The 24,624-nt window shown below is 37.7% G+C and overlaps 1 protein-coding gene across 3 annotated transcripts in view; it reads left to right on the top strand.

Annotated features, from left to right (window-relative positions):
• QSER1 (glutamine and serine rich 1) overlaps positions 1-24,624 on the top strand; it is an 85,333-nt gene that overhangs the window by 55,707 nt on the left and 5,002 nt on the right. For all 3 annotated transcript variants that reach the window (XM_084631096.1, XM_084631097.1, XM_084631098.1), the window contains 8 exons: positions 62-351; positions 2,190-2,306; positions 3,149-3,282; positions 6,825-7,036; positions 9,435-9,572; positions 11,461-11,558; positions 20,894-21,046; positions 23,743-23,838. In XM_084631096.1, the coding sequence (XP_084487222.1) occupies positions 62-351; positions 2,190-2,306; positions 3,149-3,282; positions 6,825-7,036; positions 9,435-9,572; positions 11,461-11,558; positions 20,894-21,046; positions 23,743-23,838 (1,238 nt within the window). The remainder of the gene's footprint in view (positions 1-61; positions 352-2,189; positions 2,307-3,148; positions 3,283-6,824; positions 7,037-9,434; positions 9,573-11,460; positions 11,559-20,893; positions 21,047-23,742; positions 23,839-24,624) is intronic.

The raw sequence follows: 24,624 nt of genomic DNA, 5'->3' as shown, positions 1-24,624 counted from the left end.
TTCTTATGTTGCTGATCCTTGATGATTCATATAACTGATGCTTGCTTGTTTTTTGCTTTAGAAACTGAAAAAATGGCAGTTGCTACTACTGCCAACACCGCTGCTCTTGTAAAGCAGGAATCTCCAAACACTACTGCTCCTGTGGTAAATGTTCAGGAGAAAACAAGTTCAGCAGAACTCCTAAAGATAGCTGACCAGGATGGTCTGACTTCAGACCAGTTAGCAAAAATACAGACAGCTGTTGCAATAGAAGGATGTACTGATGAGGAGAATACGGACAGTGGAGGAGAGGGCATGTACAGAGAACGTGATGAATTTGTAGTGAAGATTGAAGATATAGATATGCTAAAGGTAATCCAAATGTTTGTTTTGAGTAATTACCAACACACACCATGAAGCAGACATCAACAGTCAAACTACCAAAGGGCAGAGGCTTAATATTCTACTGCATTGCTCAACAGATTTGTGATGCTGCCAAGATGGCATACAGTTGGTGGTTCTAGTTTTTGGGAGGGAATATGCATCACTTTAATTATGTGTCAAGCATTCATACTAGTTAAATGAAAAAGGTAAATAACTGCAGCAGATAATCTCAATTAGATCTCAACATTGTCTATAGACATACATACAGGAGGAGTCTTCCAGATTTGGTGTATGTCTTTTAACCTTTTACAAAAGAGCTAAAGTTTTCAAGGATTCTTGACCCCACCAGAATACATCCTTATTGAAGACTTTGATTAGCTTTCAGGAGTATGGTGTTGAAGTATGTGTCTAAGGCTGTGTCTACACTACAGCCTATGTCAGCATAATTTATGTCGCTCGGGGGTGTGAATAAACCATCCCCCTGAGCGACATAAATTACAATGGCATAAGCACTCATGTGCACAGCGCTATGTTGGTGGGAGAGCTTCTCCCACCAACATAGCTTCTGCCGCTCACAGAGGTGGTTTTATTTATGCTAACAGGAGAGCTCTCTTCCATCAGCACAGAGTGTCTTCACCAGATGTGCTGCAGCAGCGCAGCTGCACGGTACTGCTGCAGCACTGTTGGTGTAGACGTGCCCTTAGTTTTTTGTTTTCGGATTTTTGTTTTTTTTTATTTTTGTGGCGGCTTTGTTCGCTCCTCTAACAAGGAGTGGCTTCTATGTGGATCCACTACAACTCTTCATAATGTTTGTCGAGTTTAAGGAAACCTTATTTGTTTTCTCCATTTCTAATTCTTCTTCTGTTTTGTCTTCCTCATGTCCACTCCTCTGCTACTGTTCTAGCTCACAGATTTTATGATTACTTTTGCATGTCACTTTAAAAATCGTTCCTAGATATGTTTATTCTTTGCCTTCCTATGGACCCTTTTGAATTCAAATTTTAAAATAAAAGTTCTGTTAATAATTTGCTAGGTGTGTCAGGTAAGTTAAGGAATAAATAGTTTTAAAACTTTGCAATGTTGGATCCTAATCTTGTAGGGTTTTTCTCATAACCATTTGAAAATACACTTTTAAGTTTTTTCTACACTTGCCTTAAAATATGAGAATCTTTATCGATTAATATTTTAAAGAAGGATTTCTAGGGGTTGGGCGGTTAATTTTTACAGATATGTTTACAATATTTAAGACAGAAAGAAATGTTTTTAAGAGGATAATCTGTTTGAGCTAATTGTTGAACTAAAAGTTGAACTGCAAATGTAATCTTCGTCCAGTTCACTTGTTACTATTGAACTTTTTGTTTTCACGTAACTGCAAGTATCATGCCATAATGTCAGGTTCTTTGGGAACTCTACAGTCACAGAGAGCTAGCACTAGGGACTATGGGGAGTCATTTTTCTGCTATTTGGTGGTTTTGTTTTTAAAAATTATTTTCATACTACCAAAGGCATGATGATAAAAGAAACTTTGAAAAAAATGACAAATTGCTGAAATGAAATTTGTCAGGTTTTTGTGGCTTGATTGCCATAGATGGAGTTGGCTGGGTCAGCTTCAAAGATCTTGAAGAAATAAATTTTGAGGTTTAGTCTATAGATGGTACTGTACTGAATATACCTCGTAGCTAATATCCTGGTGCCATCAGCACGTAATAGTGGTGTATTTGTAATCTGGAGAATTTATATCCAGTCTATCTCTAAAGAAAAAAATTAATAAATTTTGGAAGGAAAATAAGCACAATTTTTAGCTAATACATTTTTGGTTCTTATAGATGGCTTTACAAACTGGAAAAGAGCCTCCAGCAATCTGGAAAGTACAAAAGGCTTTGTTACAAAAGTTTGTTCCTGAAATTCGAGATGGACAGAGAGAGTTTGCTGCTACTAATAGTGTAAGTATGAAGATTCCTTGTAAAACTACAGTGACTTCTGGTTGAGCCCCTGCTTGCACAAAAGAAAATGTCTCACCCTGGAGCATTAAAGGAACATGACATTTCTGTTTACTTTCTGTACTAGCATTTCTGCAAAGATCTCCCTAACTCTAGGGCTAGAAATGAATAGTTAGTGGGTCCCTCTGCTACATTTAGCAGAACGACAATAAGAATTGCTGTCGTATATTCAAGGCCAGTTCTCATTTTCATTCTGGTTTCTTTGTGCCATGCAGGTCATGCAAAGGAACCAGATTCTGGTCTCAACTACCCAGTTTAGCATTCCCCCAGCGAGGAGGAGTTCTCAGCTGGGATAAAGCTGGTGGAGCTGGGTCATGTGCTCTTTTCCCATACTTGCATCCTGGCAGTGTTCATGGCACAAAGAGATAGAGAGGAGGTAGGGTGGAGTGGAGCTCCACTCTGAAGATCAGCTAGAGTATGACCCCTTATGGACCATATATTGACAGCATAAAGTAGGCTATCCCCCCAGTTGCTCTTCCATGCAAGTGTAAGCGCAGACCAGCCCACTCCCTGATGGTGCCCCTCACCCTGTGCCTTGCAGAGCTCAGATGCAGGAGAAAACCAAGCCCAGTGACTATATTGTCTTATTTATATTTTAAGGATATTTAAAATCCAGCGGCAATTCCCTCCTAAATTACAACAGTTTTAGAGTAGATCGCTTTTGTACCCAAATAGATGGTCTTAGTATTTTCATGTGTAAATGATCAATAGAATAACTTCGCTTAGCAAAATAACTTTAATAGGAAAATCCGTGTAATTATATGTTTTTGTTTTGCTTTTCACAGTATCTTGGGTATTTTGGGGATGCAAAAATGAAATACAAGCGGGTGTATGTGAAGTTCATTGAAAATGCAAACAAAAAGGAGTATGTCAGAGTCTGTTCAAAAAAACCACGAAGTAAACCTGTACAGTCTGCAAGGTATTTATTTTCAGATCACTTTTTATTTTACTGTATTGGTTTGGCATGAGCATTAAGTGGAAACTTTGAATTACTTGCTTTGAGCAATTAGTTAAAGTTTCTACAGCAACTATGAACTCTTCCCCTTGGCTTCTATGGATTACAATAGTTTTCCATTACAGCTATGAAGGATTTGGAATGCCACATGACTCAAATGTCTATCTTGCCTTACTCAACATAAATGGAGGCCCCCAGGTGAGATTTCTAAACACTTAGTAATATATATGTATGATGCTGGTACACAATTACATATCTCTTCCCTTGTGGACTTTGCAAGTTAAGTCTGTGTTTCCAGGTTGCTTGGATGACAATGCTGTCTGGATGCCTGAGAAGTAGAATACTTTATTCTCAACTCTGGGAAGACAAAAGTTTTGCTCTTGGGTAATAGAGATGGTTGTCAGAAAGATGCTTTTCCTTCTATGATATCACTGCTCATAGAGGGGGCTTGTTTGGCAGCAAAAAGCAAACTAAAGAATTTTGTCAACACTTTAAATCATGTTCTTACCATGGAAAGCCATGTATCAGACTTAGTCTGAAAGTATTTCATTTGTACATTTTCACAGACTGCTCCCTTATATATCACATGCCAACATTGCAACAGCAATACATCTAATGCCAAGAAGTTCAATTATTGTATTTCTCTCTTAGCAGAGCTACACAGTGTTTTTGTTGCTCATTGGCTCATACTTGTTGTGAATATGACAATATGTTTACTTACTGATTTGAGTAATCATGGTCATATTATTCCTCCCCTTTACATTATTCTTTACAATGGCTGCCTAGTGAGTTACACATAACAAGCGACATAAAAGGAAAGAAGAGGTTCCATAAATACATTAGGAGCAAGAGAAAGATGAAGGAAGGTATAGGTCCGCTCCTTAGCAGGGAAGGAGTGCTGATAATGGATGACAACAAGAATGTTGAGTTAGTTAATGCCTGTTTTGCTTCACTATTCTCTAAAAAGTATAATTGTGGTTAGATACTTAACACACTTCATATTAACAACAAAGGGGAAGGAACACAAGCCAAAATAAGGAAAGAATAGGTTAAAGAATATTTATATAAGTTAGTTGTACTCAAGTTGGCAGGGCCTGACAAAATTCCCCTGAGGGTACCTAAGGAAACAGCAGTGGCAATCCCAGAATCATTAGTGATTATCTTCAAGAACTCAGAGAGGACAGCTGAGGTCGCGGAGGACTGGAAAAAGGCAAATGTAATGCTTTTTTAAAAAGAGGAACAAAGAAGATGTGGGGAATTGTAGACCAGTCAGCCTAACTTTGATACTTGGGAAGATACTGGAACAAATTAATAATCAGTTTGTGAGCATCTAGGGGATAATAGGGTTATAAGTAATAACCAACATGGATTTGCCAAGAACAAATCATGCCAAACCAAACCAAGTTCCTTCTTTGATAGGGTTACTAGCCACTGGATAGGGAGGAAGTGACGGACATGACATATCTTGATTTTAGTAAGGCTTTTGACATGAGTCCCACGTGACATTCTGATAAGAAAACTAGAGAAATGTGATTTAGATGAAATTACTATAAGGTGGGTGCAAAACTGGTTGAAAGACTGTACTCAAATAGTTATTGAAGGTTTGCTGTCTAACCGGGGGATTTATCTAGTGGAGTCCTACAGAAGTCTGTCCTGCGTCTGATACTATTCAATATTTTCATTAATGACTTAGATAATGGAGTGGAGTATGCTTATACAATTTATGGATGATACCAATCTTAGAGGGATTGCAAGTGCTTTGGAAGACAGAATTTGATTTCAAAGAGGCTTTGACAAATTGGAGAATTAATCTGAAATCAACAAGATGAAATTCAATAAAGACAAGTGCAAAGTACTACACTGAGGAAGGAAAAATCAAATGCACAACTATATAATGGGGAATAACTCACTCGGCGGTAGGGTGACCAGATGCCCCCATTTTATAGGGCTTTGTCTTATAGAGGCTCCAGTACTCCCCACCCCCTGTCATGGTTTTTCATACTTGCTATCTGGTCACCCTACTCAGCGGTAGTACCGCTGAAAAGGATCTGGGGGTTATAGTGGATCACAAATTGAATAGGAGTCAACAGTGCAATGCAGTTGTGAAAAAGGGAAATATCATTCTGGAATGTATTAACAGGAGTGTCATATGTAAGACACAGGAGGTAATTGTCCCTCTACTCAACACTGGTGAGGCCTCAGCTGGAACACTGTGTCCAAGTCTGCGCACCACACTTTAAAATGTGGACAAATTGGAGCGAGTCCAGAGGACAGCAACAAAAATGGTAAAAGGTTTAGAAAACCAGACCTATGAGGAAAAAATTAAACTGGGCTTGTTTAGTCTTGAGAAAAGAAGACCTGATAGCTGCCTTCAAATATATTAAGGGCTGGTACAAAGAGGAGGGTGATCAATTGTCGAGGTGCACTGAAGGTAGGAAAAGAAGTAATGGGCTTTATCTTCAGCAAGAGAAATTTAGGTTAGATATTAGGAAAACCTTTCTAACTATAAGGTTAGTTAAGCTCTGGAACAGGCTTCCAAGGGATGTTGTGGAATAATCATCACTATGGGTTTTTAAATATAGTTTGGACAGACATCGGTTGGGGATGGTCTTAGCTATACTTGGTCCTGCCTTACCACAGAGGGCTGGATTAGTTGACGTCCTGAGGTCCCTTTCATCCTTACATTTCTGTGAATCTATATCTGAGATCTCCTTCTTGAACTTCCTTCTGATGGAGTTTTTAACTGTGATTCATGTGCCCGTGAGGGATTACACCATTGCTTTTTAGGTCATCAGGTGACTGTGTCTTTGTGAAGGGTTCTAGATCTGAAACTTTCCCTCTACAACGTTGGAGTGTGATGACAATATTTATATATTTTCTTCTTTGTATTCAGTTTAATTCCTCTAATTTTTGTTATATAGTGTTTAGAAATGTGGTTTTATTTTATTTTATTTTTTATATTTAAATAGTTTTAAATATTGCAATGTGGTGTTCTACAGAGCCACTGGGGTAGCGATGATAGGATAAAAAATAAAATTCTCATTCATTACATTAAATCCCACACAGTATTTATGCAGAAATATAAAATGTCACACATTCATATATGGTTGTGAAAATTAAAGTACAGTTCATCTGTATTATATTTCAACCACAAAATCTTGATTCGTAGCCCACCAAAAGGGGTTACAAAATTTCCATCAGATATTCAAGGTTAGTAAGGCCACCAATACCTTAGTAAAATAGTGATTGGAATACACCTGTAGTTCCCAAATACTTCCATGACTCACCGTAACCATGACTCGCCAGCTGTTGAGGATTAATTAATATGTAACAGCACTTCAAAAATGTAAAACTAAGTGCTAAGTATTAATGAAAATGATCATACTAGAGTGCAATGGAATAAACTTACATGACTCACAAAAAGTACCATGATTCTTTTTATTAAAATTAGATCTTGTGTGAATTTATGTAGATGACTTATAAAACTGTTCATTATAATATTGCAGGCCCATTCATTGCAAACCAAGTAATAGCACCAGCAAAGCTCCTGATCCTCCAACACCAAAAACTACAACAACAAAAGTCTCTTCTGTGAAACCCAAAGCTAAACAGCCAAAGATAAAGGCTGAACCACCACCAAAGAAACGGAAAAAATGGAAAGAAGAGTTTTCATCTTCCCAGTCTGATTCTTCTCCTGAAGCCCAGAGTGATGAGGATGGTGAGTGATTTTCTGTTGTCAGTCTTTTATATTTGTTTTTAACTGAATTTAAACTGAAATCATACGTATATTATAACATGTAGTCTATAAATGTTGTGTGATCTGCAAAATTCCCATGAAAATTTAACACCCTCCACATAAAGTTTATTCTTCCAGCCCTTTACCAGGTCGATTAACATTATTAAAAATCTAATATTTTACACTCCCTTTGGGAGTGAGCAGATTTTGCAAGGTTGCTTCAGAATGCAGTTCTGCTTTAAAGAGTGGTAATGTAAGAATGACACACCTTAATCCTACCAGATCTATTCTTTGTGTGTATTCAGAGTCATATTTGCTTAGTTGAGTGAGAGAAATACATTTTTAATACTTAGCTCCTTTTAGTCCCACAGAGCCAGGACATCTGTTTCAGAAGAAGTTGATTCTATTCTGGATCATGCCTCCTTAACAGAATTGATTACCATTTCCAATTAGGGTGCCTTAACCACATCTGTGACACCCACTGTCTGCACTGATGTTGCATGGATGTAAAAGTTGGCAGAATTTGGATGCACAGAATCTGTATTACTGGTGGTGAATCATAAGCCAGAACAAAAATGAGCTTGATTTTCAGGTGCATGTTAAGTTTGAACAACTGGCAGTTAGAAAAAAAATCTTTCGATAGAAAAATCAACTAGATTTGATCTGGAGTCATTTACACAATAATCATAGAACCTTCAGATTCCATTTTTGCAGCCATTTTTCTGGGTAGAACAACCCTTTCAGAGGTTCTTTTTACCATATTTAGATTACTTTGAGAGAGTTTCCATAGCTTTGTTTTTCTCAGTTTGTTGTTTAAACTTCACATGCATTTGAAGATAAACTTGGCAGCACCCTGACCTCTTCACTATTGGATTTTCAAGGCACATTGGCCACTGGAATTTAGACCAGTGGCTCTCAACCTTTCCAGACTACTGTACCTCTTTCAGCAGTCTGATTTGTCTTGCATACCCCCAAGTTACTTAAACGTAAACTCACTTAAACACTACTTGCTTACAAAATCAGACATAAAAATATAAAAGTTTCACAGCATGCTATTATTGAAAAACTGCTTATGTTCTCATTTTTACCATATAGTTATAAAATAAATCAATTGGAATATAAATATTGTACTAACATGTCAGTGTATAGTATACAGAGCAGTATAAACAACTCATTGTATGAAATTCTAGCTTGTACTGACTTTGCTAGTGCTTTTTATGTAGCCTGTTGTAAAACTAGGCAAATATCTAGATGAGTTGATGTACCTCATGGAAGACCTCTGCATACCCCAGGAGTATGCGTACCCCTGCTTGAGAACCACTTAGACTACAGATGAGTTACTGCAGATAGTCTTGAGCCCCTCTGCTGGTCGCAACTAAAAATAATTTTAATTTTTGATCTAACTTATCATGATACAGATATAGGTGTGAGGTTTTTTTTGTAGGAGAGGTGGGTGAAATTCTGTGGCCTGCGTTGTGCAGGAGGTCAGACTAGATGATCATAATGGTCCCTTCTGACCTAAATATCTATGAATCTATGATACCAATCTCTCTAACACATACATACCACTGTCAGCTTATTAGAGTAAGGACTACTCTGGTGGTGACAGTCACCCATGGCAACTTGGAAACTTGACAGAATGGAGCAGTCTCACTACCTAGTTGGTTGCAAATTCTAACATTTCGTGCTGGAATCAGTAAAGTGCCTCAAGAAGCTGAGCAAACACTAAGTTTAGAAGTGTTTAATGACTTCTGTATAACACATGTGTGATTGAAATGGCTGACTACAAAACTTTTGAAACATCTTGGAAAGTGACAGTAGCTATACATATATCTGTTTGCTAATGTAAGTGGTTGTATGTATTTTGATGAGCTCATGAAATCATGACATTGACTTTTAGTGGTACTTATGATGCTGAGTGACTTCAATGTTTTTGAACATTTTACCCCTTGACTCAGCTGAATCAGTTGGTCTCAGAGAATGTCTAAGTTGCCACTGGAAATTGGTGTTTAGTCTAGTTTGCTTGATGGGAGTATTTCATCCTCCCTTTTCTCCAGATATTTGTCTGCCTCAGAGTCTTAGAAGGCTCCTATAACCAGAGTATCTAAATGCTGATAATGCAGATAATTCTGCATCTTTCTGAGAAATATTGCCCTGCTTCTCTGATACACTATAAACCTCCCTTGTTTTAATAAATGCAAAGTTGACATTATTTCTGTTGAGAAATAACATGTGTTGTAGTCTCTTGGGATACCACTAGAGGTTGCTTGTGTTTAACAATGAAAGCCTTTCATTTCAAAATAGGAACGTATGCTAATATACAAATATTTTCAGAATATCAGAGGAAGAAAACATTAATTGTATTCCAATTACTTTTCAGAACTTGTACCTCCATCTCCCTTTTTCACCCGCTTTTTGAACACAAGAGCTATGAAGGAGACCTTTAAGAGTTATATGGAGCTGCTTGTTAGCATTGCCTTAGATCCAGATACAATGCAAGCTTTGGAGAAGAGCAATGGTACAGTGTGTTTTACATGAATTTGTTTGTGCTTGGCTTTGTTTTGTCCCATGTTTTTTTTATTTTAAGGTGTACTACGTACATTTTTTTAATTAATCAAGCAAATGTGAAAAATCTTCTTGTTTCACAGCAGTACTTCAACCTACACTTTTTGATGAAAGTAATGTAGTATGTGTAATTTGTATTGGTTTCGGGTTGCCCCAAATTCCTGTTTTCCGAGATTCAGCATACTTTGGTACCACATCAGGCAGCGTTTTGAGTTTGTACTTGCTCTGTATCTAAAAGTTCTAAACAGGAAGATGTTCAGAGCAAATAGTATTTTTTCCACAGTAGAGTGGCCAGAGTAGTAGTTTTGCTGCGATAGTGTCTTTGACCACTTTGCTCCAAATTCCAGTTTCATCACATCATGACTTTCATGAGAAGTGAACACCAATATAAATGACTGAGTGAAATACTAATGTATCTGAATGAGTTTACCATACTGCCCTAATATGGCTGTGTTGTTAAAATCTAATGGAGACATTTTTTAACTTTACATTTTGTTTAAAATATTACTGTATTACTCGAATTGCTTTAAACTACTCCAGAGGGACTTGTCATCTGGTTATATTGGGCCCCTCTCCTGTTAGCATCACTAATGAACCTAACTTTTTTTTTAATTAAGATCACCATCACCAATAATAGACTTACAAATGCTAATTTTATTTAAAAACCATTTCAAATGTGTGCCTAGTTTTTCATGCAGAGACATACTCATTACTTTATGAAGTTCTGATTTCTGAGCTGTGCAGTAATTGGAATTTGGGTTTAAGATTAGTGTTTGAACACACATATGTCCAGGTTGTCTTCAAGAGAACTGCTGTTTGATGGGCATGTCATTTGAATTTCAACATGTTAGAACTATGCACTATAGTGGACTGTAGCATACAAACGTCAGGTCAGTTCTGTCTCTTGGAAATTTAACACAGAAAGCATTCGACTTGAGACACTGATATAAAGCATGGGTTTCACATAGTATACAGCTGCTGCGACATGGGGCTCTGTGCTGCTAATTTCAGTTTATCCATGTTTCAAAAGCTATTTCCTGTTTGAGACTCTACCCTCTCTCTGTACGCCAAGGGCGCAGTCCTGCAGCTATTCTGTCAGTAGTCCCAATGAAGGCAATAGGACTGCTGATGCAGTAAAAACTGCAGGATTGAGCCACAAATTCATAGCTAATAAACAATCTTCTCAAGCACCAGTGACCACCTATCTTGCTACCTAGGTTCTAACATCTCTTGTGCAATTTTATAACTATATATAATGGTTAGTGTCAGGAAATCTTACTAGTAGGCAGTGCAACTACCCCTACCTAAAATAAATCCAAGCTAAGCTGTGTGTGTATATATATATATATGTATATATAATGTATGACAGCCAGTTTGAAACACGCACACTCTCTTCAGCTGAGAAGAACCTGTCTCTGAACTGAAAATTGTATTGCATGACAGGGAGAGATTTAGAGAACAATTTAAAGTTGTCTGTAAGGTTCATTCTCTGCACTGCCCGGTCTGTCTCCTTTCTGAACTTTCAATCACAAATGAAAGAACAGAATAACAGTTAGATTTACATTTAGCTGTTGGCCTGGATATTATAATGTATGTGGCCTTTGCATATTTGTCAAGTTTTAGAGTCAAGTATTGAGTTCTGTATCTTAGCATGTAGATCTTAATAAGTAATTTTCCTTTCCTATTTAAAGCTAGGGTATATGAGCAAAATGTATTATTTTGGACTTTGATTGTTTTATGCTAATAAATAGGGTAAAGTGGCCCATCTGGCATAAAGGTTTTATGTAAATAATTGTCTTACATCTGTACTTAACTATTATGTATTTTTTCATGTCTTTCAGATGAGCTACTTTTGCCTCATATGAGAAAAATTGATGGCATGCTGAATGACAACAGAAAAAGACTGCTTTCCAAATTACATTTGGAGCATACGTTCAAGGTATTTCCTTTTAAAATTTCAGATTATTTAAAACAAAGTCCTAAGCAAGTCACTAATTACATACAAGTGTACAGTGAGATGGCAAAATTTGCACCGGGAATGGAATATGAGGTTTGAGAGATACTTTGAATTAAGTGTTAATATATTCCACTTAGCAAACATTTTGTGGTAGAGATGTTTCTACTGTAGATCTTAAAAGTTCAGTTTTACTTCCCAAGCTTTAATATTCATTTTAAAGCATTTTCTCTTCTAAGCTTCTCAAGTTCCTCATCAGAAAATCAAACTACTGTCCCTGTGGAGCATTTTTTTTTTTTAAGGATACCTGTATTTCTGCCCCATGATGCTGTCCCATGGTGCATTCCAGCTCTTCAGCTGTGGTGAGGTGCAGAGAGCAGCGCCAGGGCTCCCTAGAGCCAAAGGTGAGGGATCAGGGAAGATGAAACAGACAAGCATCCTTTCTTACCCACAGTCCCAAGTTAAGCATGGGTCAGACAATCGCAGTGTGTCTCACCCTTTGAAACTGTGGACAGTAAATTGTTGTGGGCTGGTCAGGGACAAGAAACACCAGTAGTACCACCCCACAACTTCTGTCTCAATGGGCAAGACAGGCTATAGTGCCACCTACTCTTCTCCCTGCCCCAAACAGCTAGGCATAACCCATCCAAAATAGGCAGGAGGGATGGGGTAAGTGTTAAAGGAGTGGCGAAGAGAAAAGAGGCTAATTTTACTGCTGCTGGAAACGGGCTACCCAGGATCTGACCTCTTTGCTATTTATAAGCAGGACTGTCCCAATGCTGCTTCTCTTTTCTGCTAAAAGAGCTCCTTGAAACACTGTGGGTAAAGCATAGGAAGTAGGTTTGTCTCTTCCCCTGTCTCTCTCCCTTCCCAACCCAATCACAACAGGTGTTTAAGATGGAACTGGTAAGACAGAGTCCCACTTCCTGTCTTACACTTGGTGCTTCAGCAGAACAGATGAAATCCAGTGACCTGCGTTATGGATGGGCTAAGACTAGATGAAGCATATTTTTGGCCTCAAAATCTATGAAGAAAGAAGCACTGTAGCAGCCCTCTCAGTAGACAGCAGAGAAAGTCAAGGAGATAAAATCCTGAGCAGACAGTTTCCAGCATCAGTGAAACAGTGGCTGTCCTGCCGTACCTTCTTGAATCTGCTCCTGCCCACAGGACTGGAGCACTTTTTTCGAGATTATTTATTCCATCCCTACAACCTGCCTGTCTTTGGGGATGAGTGCATACATGTCTGTCTGAAGAGAGCAAGGGTAAACATGAGTGTCATGTCTGTCCCCTTATGCTAATAAGGGGTAGAGCTTTTGATTAATCTCAGTTTTAATCACACTGTTAAACAGTAGAATACCAATTGAAATTTACGAAATATTTTTGGATGTTTTTCTACATTTTCAAATATATTGATTTCAGTTACAACACAGACTACAAAGTGTACAGTGTTCACTGTATATTATTTTTATTACAAATATTTCCACTGTAATAATGATAAACAAAAGAAATAGTATTTTTCAATTCACCTCATACAAGTACCATAATGCAATCTCTTTATCCTGAAAGCGCAACTTACAAATGTAAATGTTTGTTGTTGTTACATAACTGCACTCAAAAATAAAACAATGTAAAACTTCAGAGCCTGTAAGTCCACTCAGTACTAATTCTTGTTCAGCCAGTTACTAAGACAAACAAATACATTTACATTTACAAGAGATAATGCTGCCCGCTTTTTATTTACAATGTCACCAGAAAGTGAGAACAGATATTCACATGGCACTTTTGTAGCCTGCATTGCAAGGTATTTACGTGCCAGATATGATAAACATTTGTATGTCCCTCCATGCTTTGGCCACCATTCCAGAGGACATGCTTCCATGCTGATGACGCTCATTAAAAAAAATAATGCGTTAATTAAACTTGTTACAGTTCTCCCTCAAGGAGTTCAGTATGTCTCCTGCTCTCTGTTTTATCTGCATTCTGCCATATATTTCATGTTATAGCAGTCTCGGATGATGACCCAGCACATGTTAGTTTTAAGAACACTTTCACAGCAGATTTGACAAAACACAAAGAAGGTACCAGTGTGAGATTTCTAAAGATAGCTATAGCTCTAGACCCAAGATTTTAAATATCTGAAGTGCCTTCCAAAATCTGATCGGGACGGTGTGGAGCTTACTTTCAGAAGTGTTAAAAGAGCAACAGTCCCATGCGGAAACTACAGAACCTGAACCACCAAAAAAGAAAATCAGCATTCTGCTGGTGGCATCTGACTCAGATGATGAAAATGAACATGTGTTGGTCTGTACTGCTTTGGATCGTTATCGAGCAGAACCCACACCAGCATGGATGCATGTCCTCTGGAATGGTGGTTGAAGCATGAAGGGACATATGAATCTTTAGCACATCTGGCATGTAAATATCTTGCAATGCCAGCTACAAGAGTGCCATGCGAATGCCTGTTCTCATTTTCAGGTGACGTAAACAAGAAGCAGGCAGCATTATCTCCTGCAAATGTAAACAAACTTGTTTGTCTGAGCGATTGTACAAGAAGTAGGACTGAGCGGACTTGTAGACTCTAAACTTTTACATTGTTTTATTTTTGAAAGCAGTTATTTTTTGTACATAATTCTACATTTGTAAGATCAACTTTCATGATAAAGAGATTGCACTACAGTACTTGTATTAAGTAAATTGAAAAATATTATTTATTTTATTTTTACAGTGCAAATATTTCTAATAAAAATAAATATAAAGTGATCACTGTACACTTTGTATTCTGTGTTGTAATTGAAATCAATATATTTGAAAATGTGGAAAACATCCAAAAATATTTATAAAAATAGTATTCTATTATTGTTTAACAGCATGATTGAGATTAATTTTTTATTCGCTTGATAGCCATAATAAGGGATGTTTATTTCCTAACTGATTTTGTGGGTGTCATCATGGCTTTCTGTTCTAGGGATGAAGGCATTATTGACGAGGGTGGATTGATTTAAATAATCACTTTTAATCTTGTTTTGAATCAGTCCATTTCCTAAAGAAAGGTTGATTTGCATTGGTAGGAAACCATTAAAATATGTTGATATCTTTTGATAATTCTTTTTTGCTAACCAAGAGGATCCGCTATATCTATACATCTTTATTTAAGCTGTTATATAGATAGTTTTAGTTTTCACTTTTTTATTATGTTAGAATGGTGCATGTCTTATTTACTAGATGATGGGGTTTTGGGGGTTTTTTGTTTTTTTTTTACTCTTGATTTTGTCAAGGTTTATTTGGAGAAATTGGAATTTTTACAAATGCACAAACAACATTTAAAATTTGTTTTTTATTAGTTAAATAAAATACTTTAACATAAAAGTGCTGGCTGCATAAGGAAAAATGGTTTTGTCAAACTATCCCTACAACAATTAGAAAATTAAAATGGATTTATCAAAAATAAAATACTAATCTGTAATTAGTGAATTGAACTAATTGTTTCTGGTCACCATGTCCGTCAAGACTTTAGAACTAAGATATCTCATTCTCCCGTACCCAGTCTTATTCATCAATTGGAAGAGGAAAACAAGCTTTTCAACCTTTTCATCTCCCAATCTGTTTCTTAACCTTGAAATAACAATCACTGAACTGAACTAGTTAAATAAACTGAAAATAAGTAAATATACACTCTGCATGTGCAGAAGAGGCTATTGCTGACAAACGTCGATTTATCACTTCATCAAACTCTGGTTCCAGGTACTTTTGCGGTGACTTGCACCTGTTCAGTGGTTTGACTTTCTTTAAAACTTTCGCATCAAACATATGCTGCTTAATACAGTTTTTAGTTTAATTTAAATTATTTTAATAGAGTCTACTAAGTTTAAACCTTAATATGCGCTATCATAATTTCAGATTTAATTTAAATAGGTTTATATTTAAAAAGAGAAATGTATTTAATTTACATTTTTTTTAAAAACAGATATTTTTAATTGATTTTTATCCGCCTTGTTGTAGGTACCAGTCCTGTTTTCCTCTCTTTAATCTAGGACTTTGGGGCAGGAGAGTTAATTACTCCCCCTGTCTCATCACTGCTGAAAAGCTGTTCCCTGTAGAAGTGGTAGTACCTGCTCCTATCTTCCCAGTATCCCTTTGTGGCTCCCTTATAGCAACAGCAAAGCTCCTGGAGGGTGTCTAAATCTCTCTGATACTTTTCATAATAGATACAAACGGTCTGTTTAACTGACCCTGAGCCACCATTTTTATTGTTGTTGTTTTTACAGTCAGAGTTAGGGACATAATGACAATTTGATTCCCACTGTGCTCATACTTCTGTAGCTGATAATTACACCCAATTAGAAGAAAAGCATCTTTAGCATACAGAAGATTGTCACAGTTATATATAATTATATCCACTTACTCACTATACCATGTTACAAATTCCAACTGTATAAAGAAGCGTTTGCTTGCTTCTCACACAATAAAAGAAAATAAATTATGTCTCTTAAATCAGATAACGTAGGCCTAATCCTACAGTCTGATCTGTATGGAAGTAAATGGAGCTCCAGGCAAGCCCAGGGATCTGCCCACGTGGATCTGATTGCAGGATCAGGGCATATGTTTGTAAAATGGCTGGTTATGTTAGTATGTCTATATTTCTAGTGCAGAAGCACAAACCCATATCATGTTTGTGTTAGCAATTTTGTAGTAATGACAGGCTAATTTCCTACCATGAACATCTCTACTGGTTTGATACCAAATAGGTTACATACTTTTAAAATCCAGTTTAATCCATTATTTAGAACAAGAAAGCCTGTTTCTATAATAATGTTGATAAAAATAAGGAGTTCAGATGTAAGAGATTCAGACTAGGCAACCAACAAGAAAAAGATGGTAAAGTTGGTTACTCATGAGCACCATTCATTTCTGCATACTTTTTAATACTCTGTACTGGTAACTGTGTATAGTAATTATATATTCTATTAATTAAAACTGAAAGGGATAGTATGGGATATTTCAGTGTAGAATTGCAAACAAATCATCCAGTAAAATCACCAATCAATGGTCAAATCAGCAGCTTTGTCTATACACTTTTCTGCACAGTTCTAACAGCTATAAAATCCCACACTATCTGGTTATAATCTTATTTCTGTAAACAAAATTAAACTATTGTTTTTATGTTAGTTTCATATCTGTAAATTAACTCTCAATCTTTTAGATGCAACTCACTAGTGTACATATTTGGAAATAGATTAGACTTATTACAAATGTTGTTCAGAATAGCATTGTTAGTTAACATCAGTTGTGCTTCATTTCTTGGAAGTTTCATTTTCTGTAAAGTACTCACTATTCAGAGTCGTCTGGCTCTCTCCACTGAGCAAGTCTGATTTATAGCTTGTCCCCTTGACACATCAGAACATGGAAATGACTAGTATTTTCCTCCTCCTCCTTCCAATTCAAAACTAGTCCTGTTTTGGGTCAGTGTTCCTGTTTGAAGTCTGTTCTACTCCATAGGAATAGACAATAACATTGAGCCAGTAACGGATGAGGCAGGACTTCCTGGCATAAGACAGAAATTCTCAGAATGCACTGAAACTCTACAGAGAATTCTATAACAGGTAGAAAATTAAACTCACGGAGGAAAAAACAATCAGCTGGGGTCATTTTTCTTAACTTGAAGGCTGCTGCTATGACTAGTCTACATTTTGTTCCCTTGAGCTGACTAGTACCAAAATGCAACTGTCTCTTTTGCACATGGATTTTTAGTTTCCTCCTGAGATTGTTACTAAGGGAAAAGTAACTGATCTGTGTAAAACACTAATTAAGCACATTTTGTTTTCAGGGATACAGAACCAGGTGCCTGGAAACTGTAGGAGTCTGGATAGGAGAGTCCTTAAATTCTGTAACTGTTTATTAAATAGTTCATCTTATCATCTGTAGACTATATAAGGCACCATTAGTTTTAATTTGAACATTTTAACCCCTTAATTTCTTGCAGCAGTAAGTCCAACGGTATGCTGAATTCTTCCCTGTAATTTGTTATAGTCACATTTCCCTGAACAATGTAGTAATTTATGCCAGTAAAGAAATATAATCAATTAAAAGAATATATTCTCTCTGGATGACAGTAAGATATTACATAATACAATGGAACTTTTAAAAATGATTTGTTAAAATAATTCTACATTTTTGCAACAAGGTGTTATTCATTTAACACATAATGCAAAACTGAAGTTAAATAAAAATAAAATACACCACCATTTAGTTAGTGTGTGTCTCAGATAAGATCTCATGCTTTGCTGGAGATCTATAGCTGTATCTGTAGCAGAATGATGACATCCAGTGCCATTTGTTGCAAATATATTGACATCACATCTTTCATGTGAAATTCTATACATCCAAACACTTCTCTGAAGATGAACTGTAGGTATTTTTTCCCCATGAAATTAACTAAGGCTCAGCCTACTCTACAAAGCTTTGCCAGCATAGCTATGTCAGCTAAGGGTGTGAAAAAATCACATACCCTTGCTGACAAAGGTATACTGACAAAACTCCTGGTGTAGATGTGCCAGCAGAAAAGTGCTTCTTTTGGCATAGCAGTGTCATTCGGGGAGGTAATGTAGCTGTACGCCAGCTGAATTCCTTTTGTTGGTTTATGCTGTGTCCCCACTAAGGGGGTCTGCCAGCATATAGCTATACCAGCAAGTGATCTAGAGGAACGAGTACTGGGCTGGGAGCCGGGATCTCTAAATTCTAATCCTGGCTCTTCACTTACTGCATGTCCTTGGTCAAGTTACTTAACCTCTTTTAACTTAGTTTTTCTAATCCCCTCTCCTTATTGGCCTTAAGGCTCTCTTAAACCAAAATAAGAGTGTTTGCACTAGGGGTTGCACCAATTTAATTATAAGCCAGTTTACTATTAAAATCAGTATAATTTTCTGGTATAGATAAGGCTTAAATGTTAATTTTAACACTGCAGTGATTCCAACTTCTAGATGAAGATTCCGTGTTAAGGTAGATGTTTCAGGAATCCAAAGCATGCTGTACTCCTTCCTGTCACATGCTCCCACTGAAGCAGCAGCAACATTTCAGGGAGGGAGCTTGCATTTTTTGGAGCCAGCTGCAGTGTTGCCAGCTGTCATGATTTCATCGCAAGTCTTGCAATATTTGATACTTTTCATAAAACTCCAGCTCCTGGATTCATGTGATTGCATGAGACCGTTTCTAGTCCTTGTGTTTCTAGAGAAAAGTTTGAAAACATGAATCCTAAAATACATCAGAAGGCAACTAAAAATAAATTAAAAAGATATTATTTTTAAAAATTGTGTGGAATTTTATGCCAATTGCATGTATTTTTTTGGGCCTCACTCATGGTTTTTGAACATGTGGTATTGGCAATACTACAACAACAGGGGCCTGAGGGATACTTTCAAAAACATTCTTAATTAACGAGAACACATGCAGCTAAGGAGAGTTACTATGAGGTTTTGTTCTAGAGCTACCACTGTCTGAACTTAAAGGACAGTTGAGTATCTCTATTCATACAATCCTTTGCATTCCGCTATCAAGGGAATTAATTAATTGTAGGAGTTTTGTTCTGTTTGTTCTGGGAATTGGATGACAGAGACCTTCTAAAGCATGTTATAAAAAGGGGAACTGAAAGGCCGATGAGAAAACTGCTACATATAATTGCCATTCACCTCTGAGTCAGTAGTTTAACTAACTCCGATTAAGAGTGCCCAAAAGTCACTACTGTTCTACAGCTTTTTGGTGCCCCTGTATAAAATGGAATGGACAGATCCTCATTTAAAAAAAGAAATCAAAACAAAACAGTATGCCACAGCAATACATTATTTCTATACCTTGAAGAGAGTTCAGGGTTTTTTTATGGTGGATGTAGCTCACTACTTCACCTGGAAATCAAATTTTATGATTAATAAAATCTGTCTGAAGAAAATATGGGAACATATGAATTTAGTTGGGTGTCAGCAATTAGGGCTGCTTCAGATGCTCCTTTGGGAAGGAGGGGAAAGAAGAAGGCACCTCTAAATCTTAATTAGGATTTTCAGGGTCTTTTTTATTTTCATTTAAAGAAGTTTAGGTCAAGGAATAGACCTATGAGAAGGGCTAGAGGGGGGTTCGATACTTTAGAGGATATCTTAGACCCCTTTGGCTATCTAGGTACTATCATTTCCTTCTTTAATCTTAAAATTTTTAAGGGCTTGCTCTGTACTGACCTCCCCCGATCCCCATTCCAATTTTCTAGTAACAGACAGTGCTTTGTGTTTGTCTTCCTCTGTGACTTATTTTTCATTCATGTGCACCCTCTGACTAAGCAACGTATTCATTTAAAACTTTCTTAATTGTAAGTGCTCAAAATTGTATTAAATTTTTGAACTGATGTCAAAGTTCAAATTTTTGCATGCAGATGTGGAGGGGAGTTAAACAAAGACAGTCTTTGTTGAGGTTTTCAATTTAAAATAAATAGGGTTCCCACATCTTAAAACATTTGCAGTATTCAAACTGTGAGACTGTCTCATATCTTGGGGGCAAATGGAGAATTTAACTCTGTTAATTCAAAGTACCTATATTATAATGCACTAATTATAATTACAATGCAAATTTATCCTCCTGTAATGGTATAAAAACAGAAAAGTTTATTTTTGAAATATTCCCGACTATTGTTGGATAACAAATTTGTTAATGAGATTGGGTGTGTTTTCCTTTCTGAGCAGTGTAGAGAAAATAGTCAGTAGTCTGATAGCTAAAGTACAGGACTAACCATCAGAAGTCTGGGTTTTATTCTTGGCTCTTATAGACTGAGGTGGGTTTCTGTAAAACTTCTCTGTGACCCATCTGTAAAATTAAGATGATAATGCTTCCCTACTTCATAGGTGTATGGAGGCCTAATTTATTGATATTTTTAAAGCACTTACAGATTCTTGGATGGAAGGAGCAATAGAATGCAAAGTAAAATAAAGAATTGTAAACAATCAAAACTGCCTGCTGGATTCCTGACTAGTTTGTTTTTTTAATGGAGGAACCAAAGATGACAGCTGTGATATATGAAAAGGCCTGAGTCCCTTGAGATGTTACTTTTAAAGCCAGTCAAAAAAAGTCACTTTTCTGTGTGTTCGTATATTGCTGTCTCATAGCTGATTGACTGAGTGAGGCTTTTAGATTTATATGTAAAATATTTTATGATTGGTTGCTTTCTATATTTTAACTTCTTTGAAAATAATGGTCAGTTTTCCAGCAATCTGATTGATTGAGAAGTTCTCTTTTGGTGGAATTTTTGCATAATTCAAAATCCTTTTTGCTTTTATGCTCTGTTTAAGAGTGCTTTGGAAAACTTTCCTGAACTGACAGTAATCACTCGCGATTCTAAAACAAAAAGTGGAGGAGCTGCTCTTTCTAAAATCAGAATGAATGGTAAAGCTTACAACAAGAAAACACTGAGGACTTCCAAATCAACCACTAAGTTAGCACACGTAAGTGTTTAGAAGATTCATCACTGCTTCCATCTTATTTCTAACATGATAGATTAAAAAAAAATACTTTAAAGGATTGCATTTTGTTGGTAGTTTTTTTTTGGCAAATATATAAAAAAGATAAAATTTTAAACATTTTAATTAAGTAATTTTAAAAATAATAATTTGTTTGAAATCTACAGCATATTAAATCACTTGTCTTGGTGGCCTGTTTCCTTTTATCATTAAACCATTATAGATATAGGGTTGCCAGGTGTCCAGTTTTTGATCAGAACAGCTGATCAAAAATGGACCCTGGGAGCTGTGGTCAGCACTGCTGACTGGGTCATTAAAAGTCCAGTTGGTGCAGGGCTGGCAAGCTCCTTACCCGGCTCTGGGTGGCTCACAGCATGTCCCTCCAGCTCCTAGGGGTAGAGTGGCCACAGGGGTTCCGCATGCTGCCCCCACCCTGAGCACTGGCTCCACAGCTTCCATTGGCTGTGGTTCCCGGCCAGTGGGAGTTGCGGGGGCTGTTCCTGCAGGTTGGGAGCAGCACGGAGCCCCCTGGCCGCTCCTCCACCTAAGAGTCGGAGAGACATGTCGCCGCTTCCCGGTAGCCACCGGAGGTAAGCACCACCCGGAGCTTGCACCCTAAAGCCTCTCCTGCACCCTAATCCCCTGCCCCAGCCCTGAGCCCCCTCCTGCATTCTGAATTCCTTGGCCCTAGCCCCACCCCAAAGCCCACATCCCCAGCAGAGCCCTCACCCACTCCCGCACCCAAACCCCCTGCTCCAGCCTCGAGCCTTCTCCCACACCCTGAACCCCTCATTTCTTCCACCCTGGAGCCCACACCCTCAGTCCACAGCCTGTACTCCCTCCCACAGCCCAGCCCCTTACCTTAGCCTGGAGCCCACCCCACCCAAAACCCCTCATCCCCAGCCCCACCCCAGAGCCAGCACTCCCAGCTGGACCCATCACCTCCTCCTGCTCCCCAAACCCTTGCCCCAGCTCAGTGAAAATGAGTGAGCAAGTGAGTGAGGGTGGGGGAGAGCGAGCAACCCCGGGGGGGAGGGGAATGGAGTGAATGGGGTGGGGCCTTGGAGAAGGGGTCGGGGTTCAGGGCAGGGGGCAGGGCAAGGGTGTTCAGTTTTCTGCAGTTAGAAAGTTGGCAACTCTACGTAGTTTATTCCAAATAGGTAAGCAAAATGTGGTGCACATATTAAAATAATATTCCACACAACAATTCTTGAATGGAATCATGTGCGTATGTAAATAATGTATTTAGGGCCACATTGGGTACGTCAACATAGAGATCAAAAACCCGCAGTTGGCCCAGATCAGCTGACACAGGGCTCGGCTTTGGGACTGAAAAATTGCTATGTAGATGTTCTGGGCTTGGGCTGGAGCCCGAGCTCAGGGAGTCTGCAATTTTTAGTCCCTCAGCTTGAGTCCCGCAAGCCCAAGTCAACTGACCTGGGCCAGCTGCAGCTGTGCCACTGATCTTTTATTCCTGTGTAGACATACCCAACATGGCCTGTCCTGTATGCCTAAGCAAGGAATTAAGGAAGTATAAGGCAACCTCTTACTCCCCTGTGCAATCTGCTCACATCACAGGTAGCAGGAGGAAACAGTCTCCTTGGTGCTGCTGCTACCCCTCTTGCACAGGCAGGAGGAGGGAATCGGCTCAGCCTTAGATGGTGGCCCTCCCATCTCCATAGTGTAACAGGCAGCACATATGTGCTAGCAGGCACATGTTAGACCACGTTTAGGTCTGGTTCAGGGTACATTCCCCCACCCCCGCCCCTCATCTCTCCCCACCATAGCCAAGGAGGAATACAGGACAGCTTCTAGCAGAGCACAATATGTTGCCCGTACATGCTGCTTGTGGCAGTTTAGCCTCTAATATTAACATTTACTTAAAGTTAATGTAGTTTTCTACTGTAAACTGTACAATAGCTGTTACTACATGGACAAATAAATATTTCCACTGGAGAAACTTTAATTTGATCATAAGGCACCTCATAGGGCAGGCATATAAACAAATTAATTCTTTGTTGTAGCTTCTCATTTATCTCCAGTGACAGAAGTTGTTTTATACCTTATTGTTAAAAAGAATATTGAAAAGAAATATTAGAGAAATACATACAACTCATATTTGTGGCTAAGAACAGTCTTAACTAGATTTTACAGGATGCTGGCAGACATACCTAAAGCAAGTTTAGCTAACATCAGTAAATGCAGGAGGTGCCACCAACCAGTGAATATATTCCACATATTTTTGTACTTTTTGGAAAGAAAAAACTATCGCAGCAATATATGCAAGCTCTTTCCCCAGTTCCTTAGATCTGCCTTTCTCCAAAAATCTATACAGAATTTGATAGATTAAGTGAACACCAAGAAAGAGCTATATCTTTTGCTATTTTTAGAGATGTCAGTAATACTTGAAAAATGGCAAGCTAACACACCTTCCATATATTCAGAGTGGTGGAAAGAACTATTAAACCCAGCTTTGAAGAAGACATTAAATTTACATGAGAAACAAAGTGGGTAAGGGTATACTAATTTTGGTGTCACACATGTCTTGATGCCATTTCAGACATGATGATAGTTACCTTTTATTTCTGAATTGCTAAAATTGACATATCCATTTGGTAATAAGAAGTCTATCTTGGAACAAATATCATTAATTTGCCTAAAAATAACTATTTTCTCTGCAGGAGTTTACTGTAGATCCAGAAAAAATACAGTTGTACTCTTTGTATCACTCACTCCATCATTACAAATACCACATATATCTGACGTGTAAAGAGGAGGTGAGTATTGTTCTGCTTCTTATATGTGGCATTATTATTAGATTAATTAAGTAGTAGTGCAGAAAGTTAAATTATCTGTATATAACAGCATTTTAAAAACATCAGTATAAGGCAGCTAAATGTGTTTCTGATTTTAACCCAACCAAAGTAATGATTCTATTGGAACTGTTAGAAACTTTTTCCAGCCAATACAAAGTAATCATCAGCTGACATTAGTGGGTGATCATTTTCTATTCTGCACGAGGCGATGTGTTAAAATAGGGAATACTATGGAAGTGACTCCGCAGTTAAGCCTGTGTTGGCATTAGTATATAACTTGATTAAAATTTTCTCTTTTGAATTTTAGTAAATTGAAATTAATTTGTATATTTGGGACACTAACTCTTCCTCGGACAACTGGATTTTCTATGTAACTTCTTTAGTAGAATATTAACCTTAATAGAAGAAACATTTAAAAACACCAATTTTTAAAAATATTCTATTTTTCTCCCAGTTCTTCAATCCCTCTAACTAAACAGTCACAGTCCCCACAGACTCCAGATTCCTCTCTCACTCTGTCTCGCCAACATACACGCTTTGCATCCTCACATACACACAACTCTGATAACATTTTGGACATAAGGCTTTTTTTTTTTTTTAATTAAACACATATGCTTATTGACCTGGTTGAGTTTCATCAAGATAAAGTGAAAAAACTGCTCAGACCAGCAGCTGTTTCTCTTTTATGACATGACTCGCCACCTGTGCTGTTCACAAACCCTTGGTGAGGTAGGCTAGGTAGCCAGA

The sequence above is a fragment of the Lepidochelys olivacea genome (assembly GCF_965140295.1).
Source record: "Lepidochelys olivacea isolate rLepOli2 genome assembly, chromosome: 6".
Taxonomy (NCBI): Eukaryota; Metazoa; Chordata; order Testudines; family Cheloniidae; genus Lepidochelys; species Lepidochelys olivacea.
Note: the sequence above shows the minus strand (reverse complement) of the source record. Positions and strands in the feature narration are given on the sequence as shown.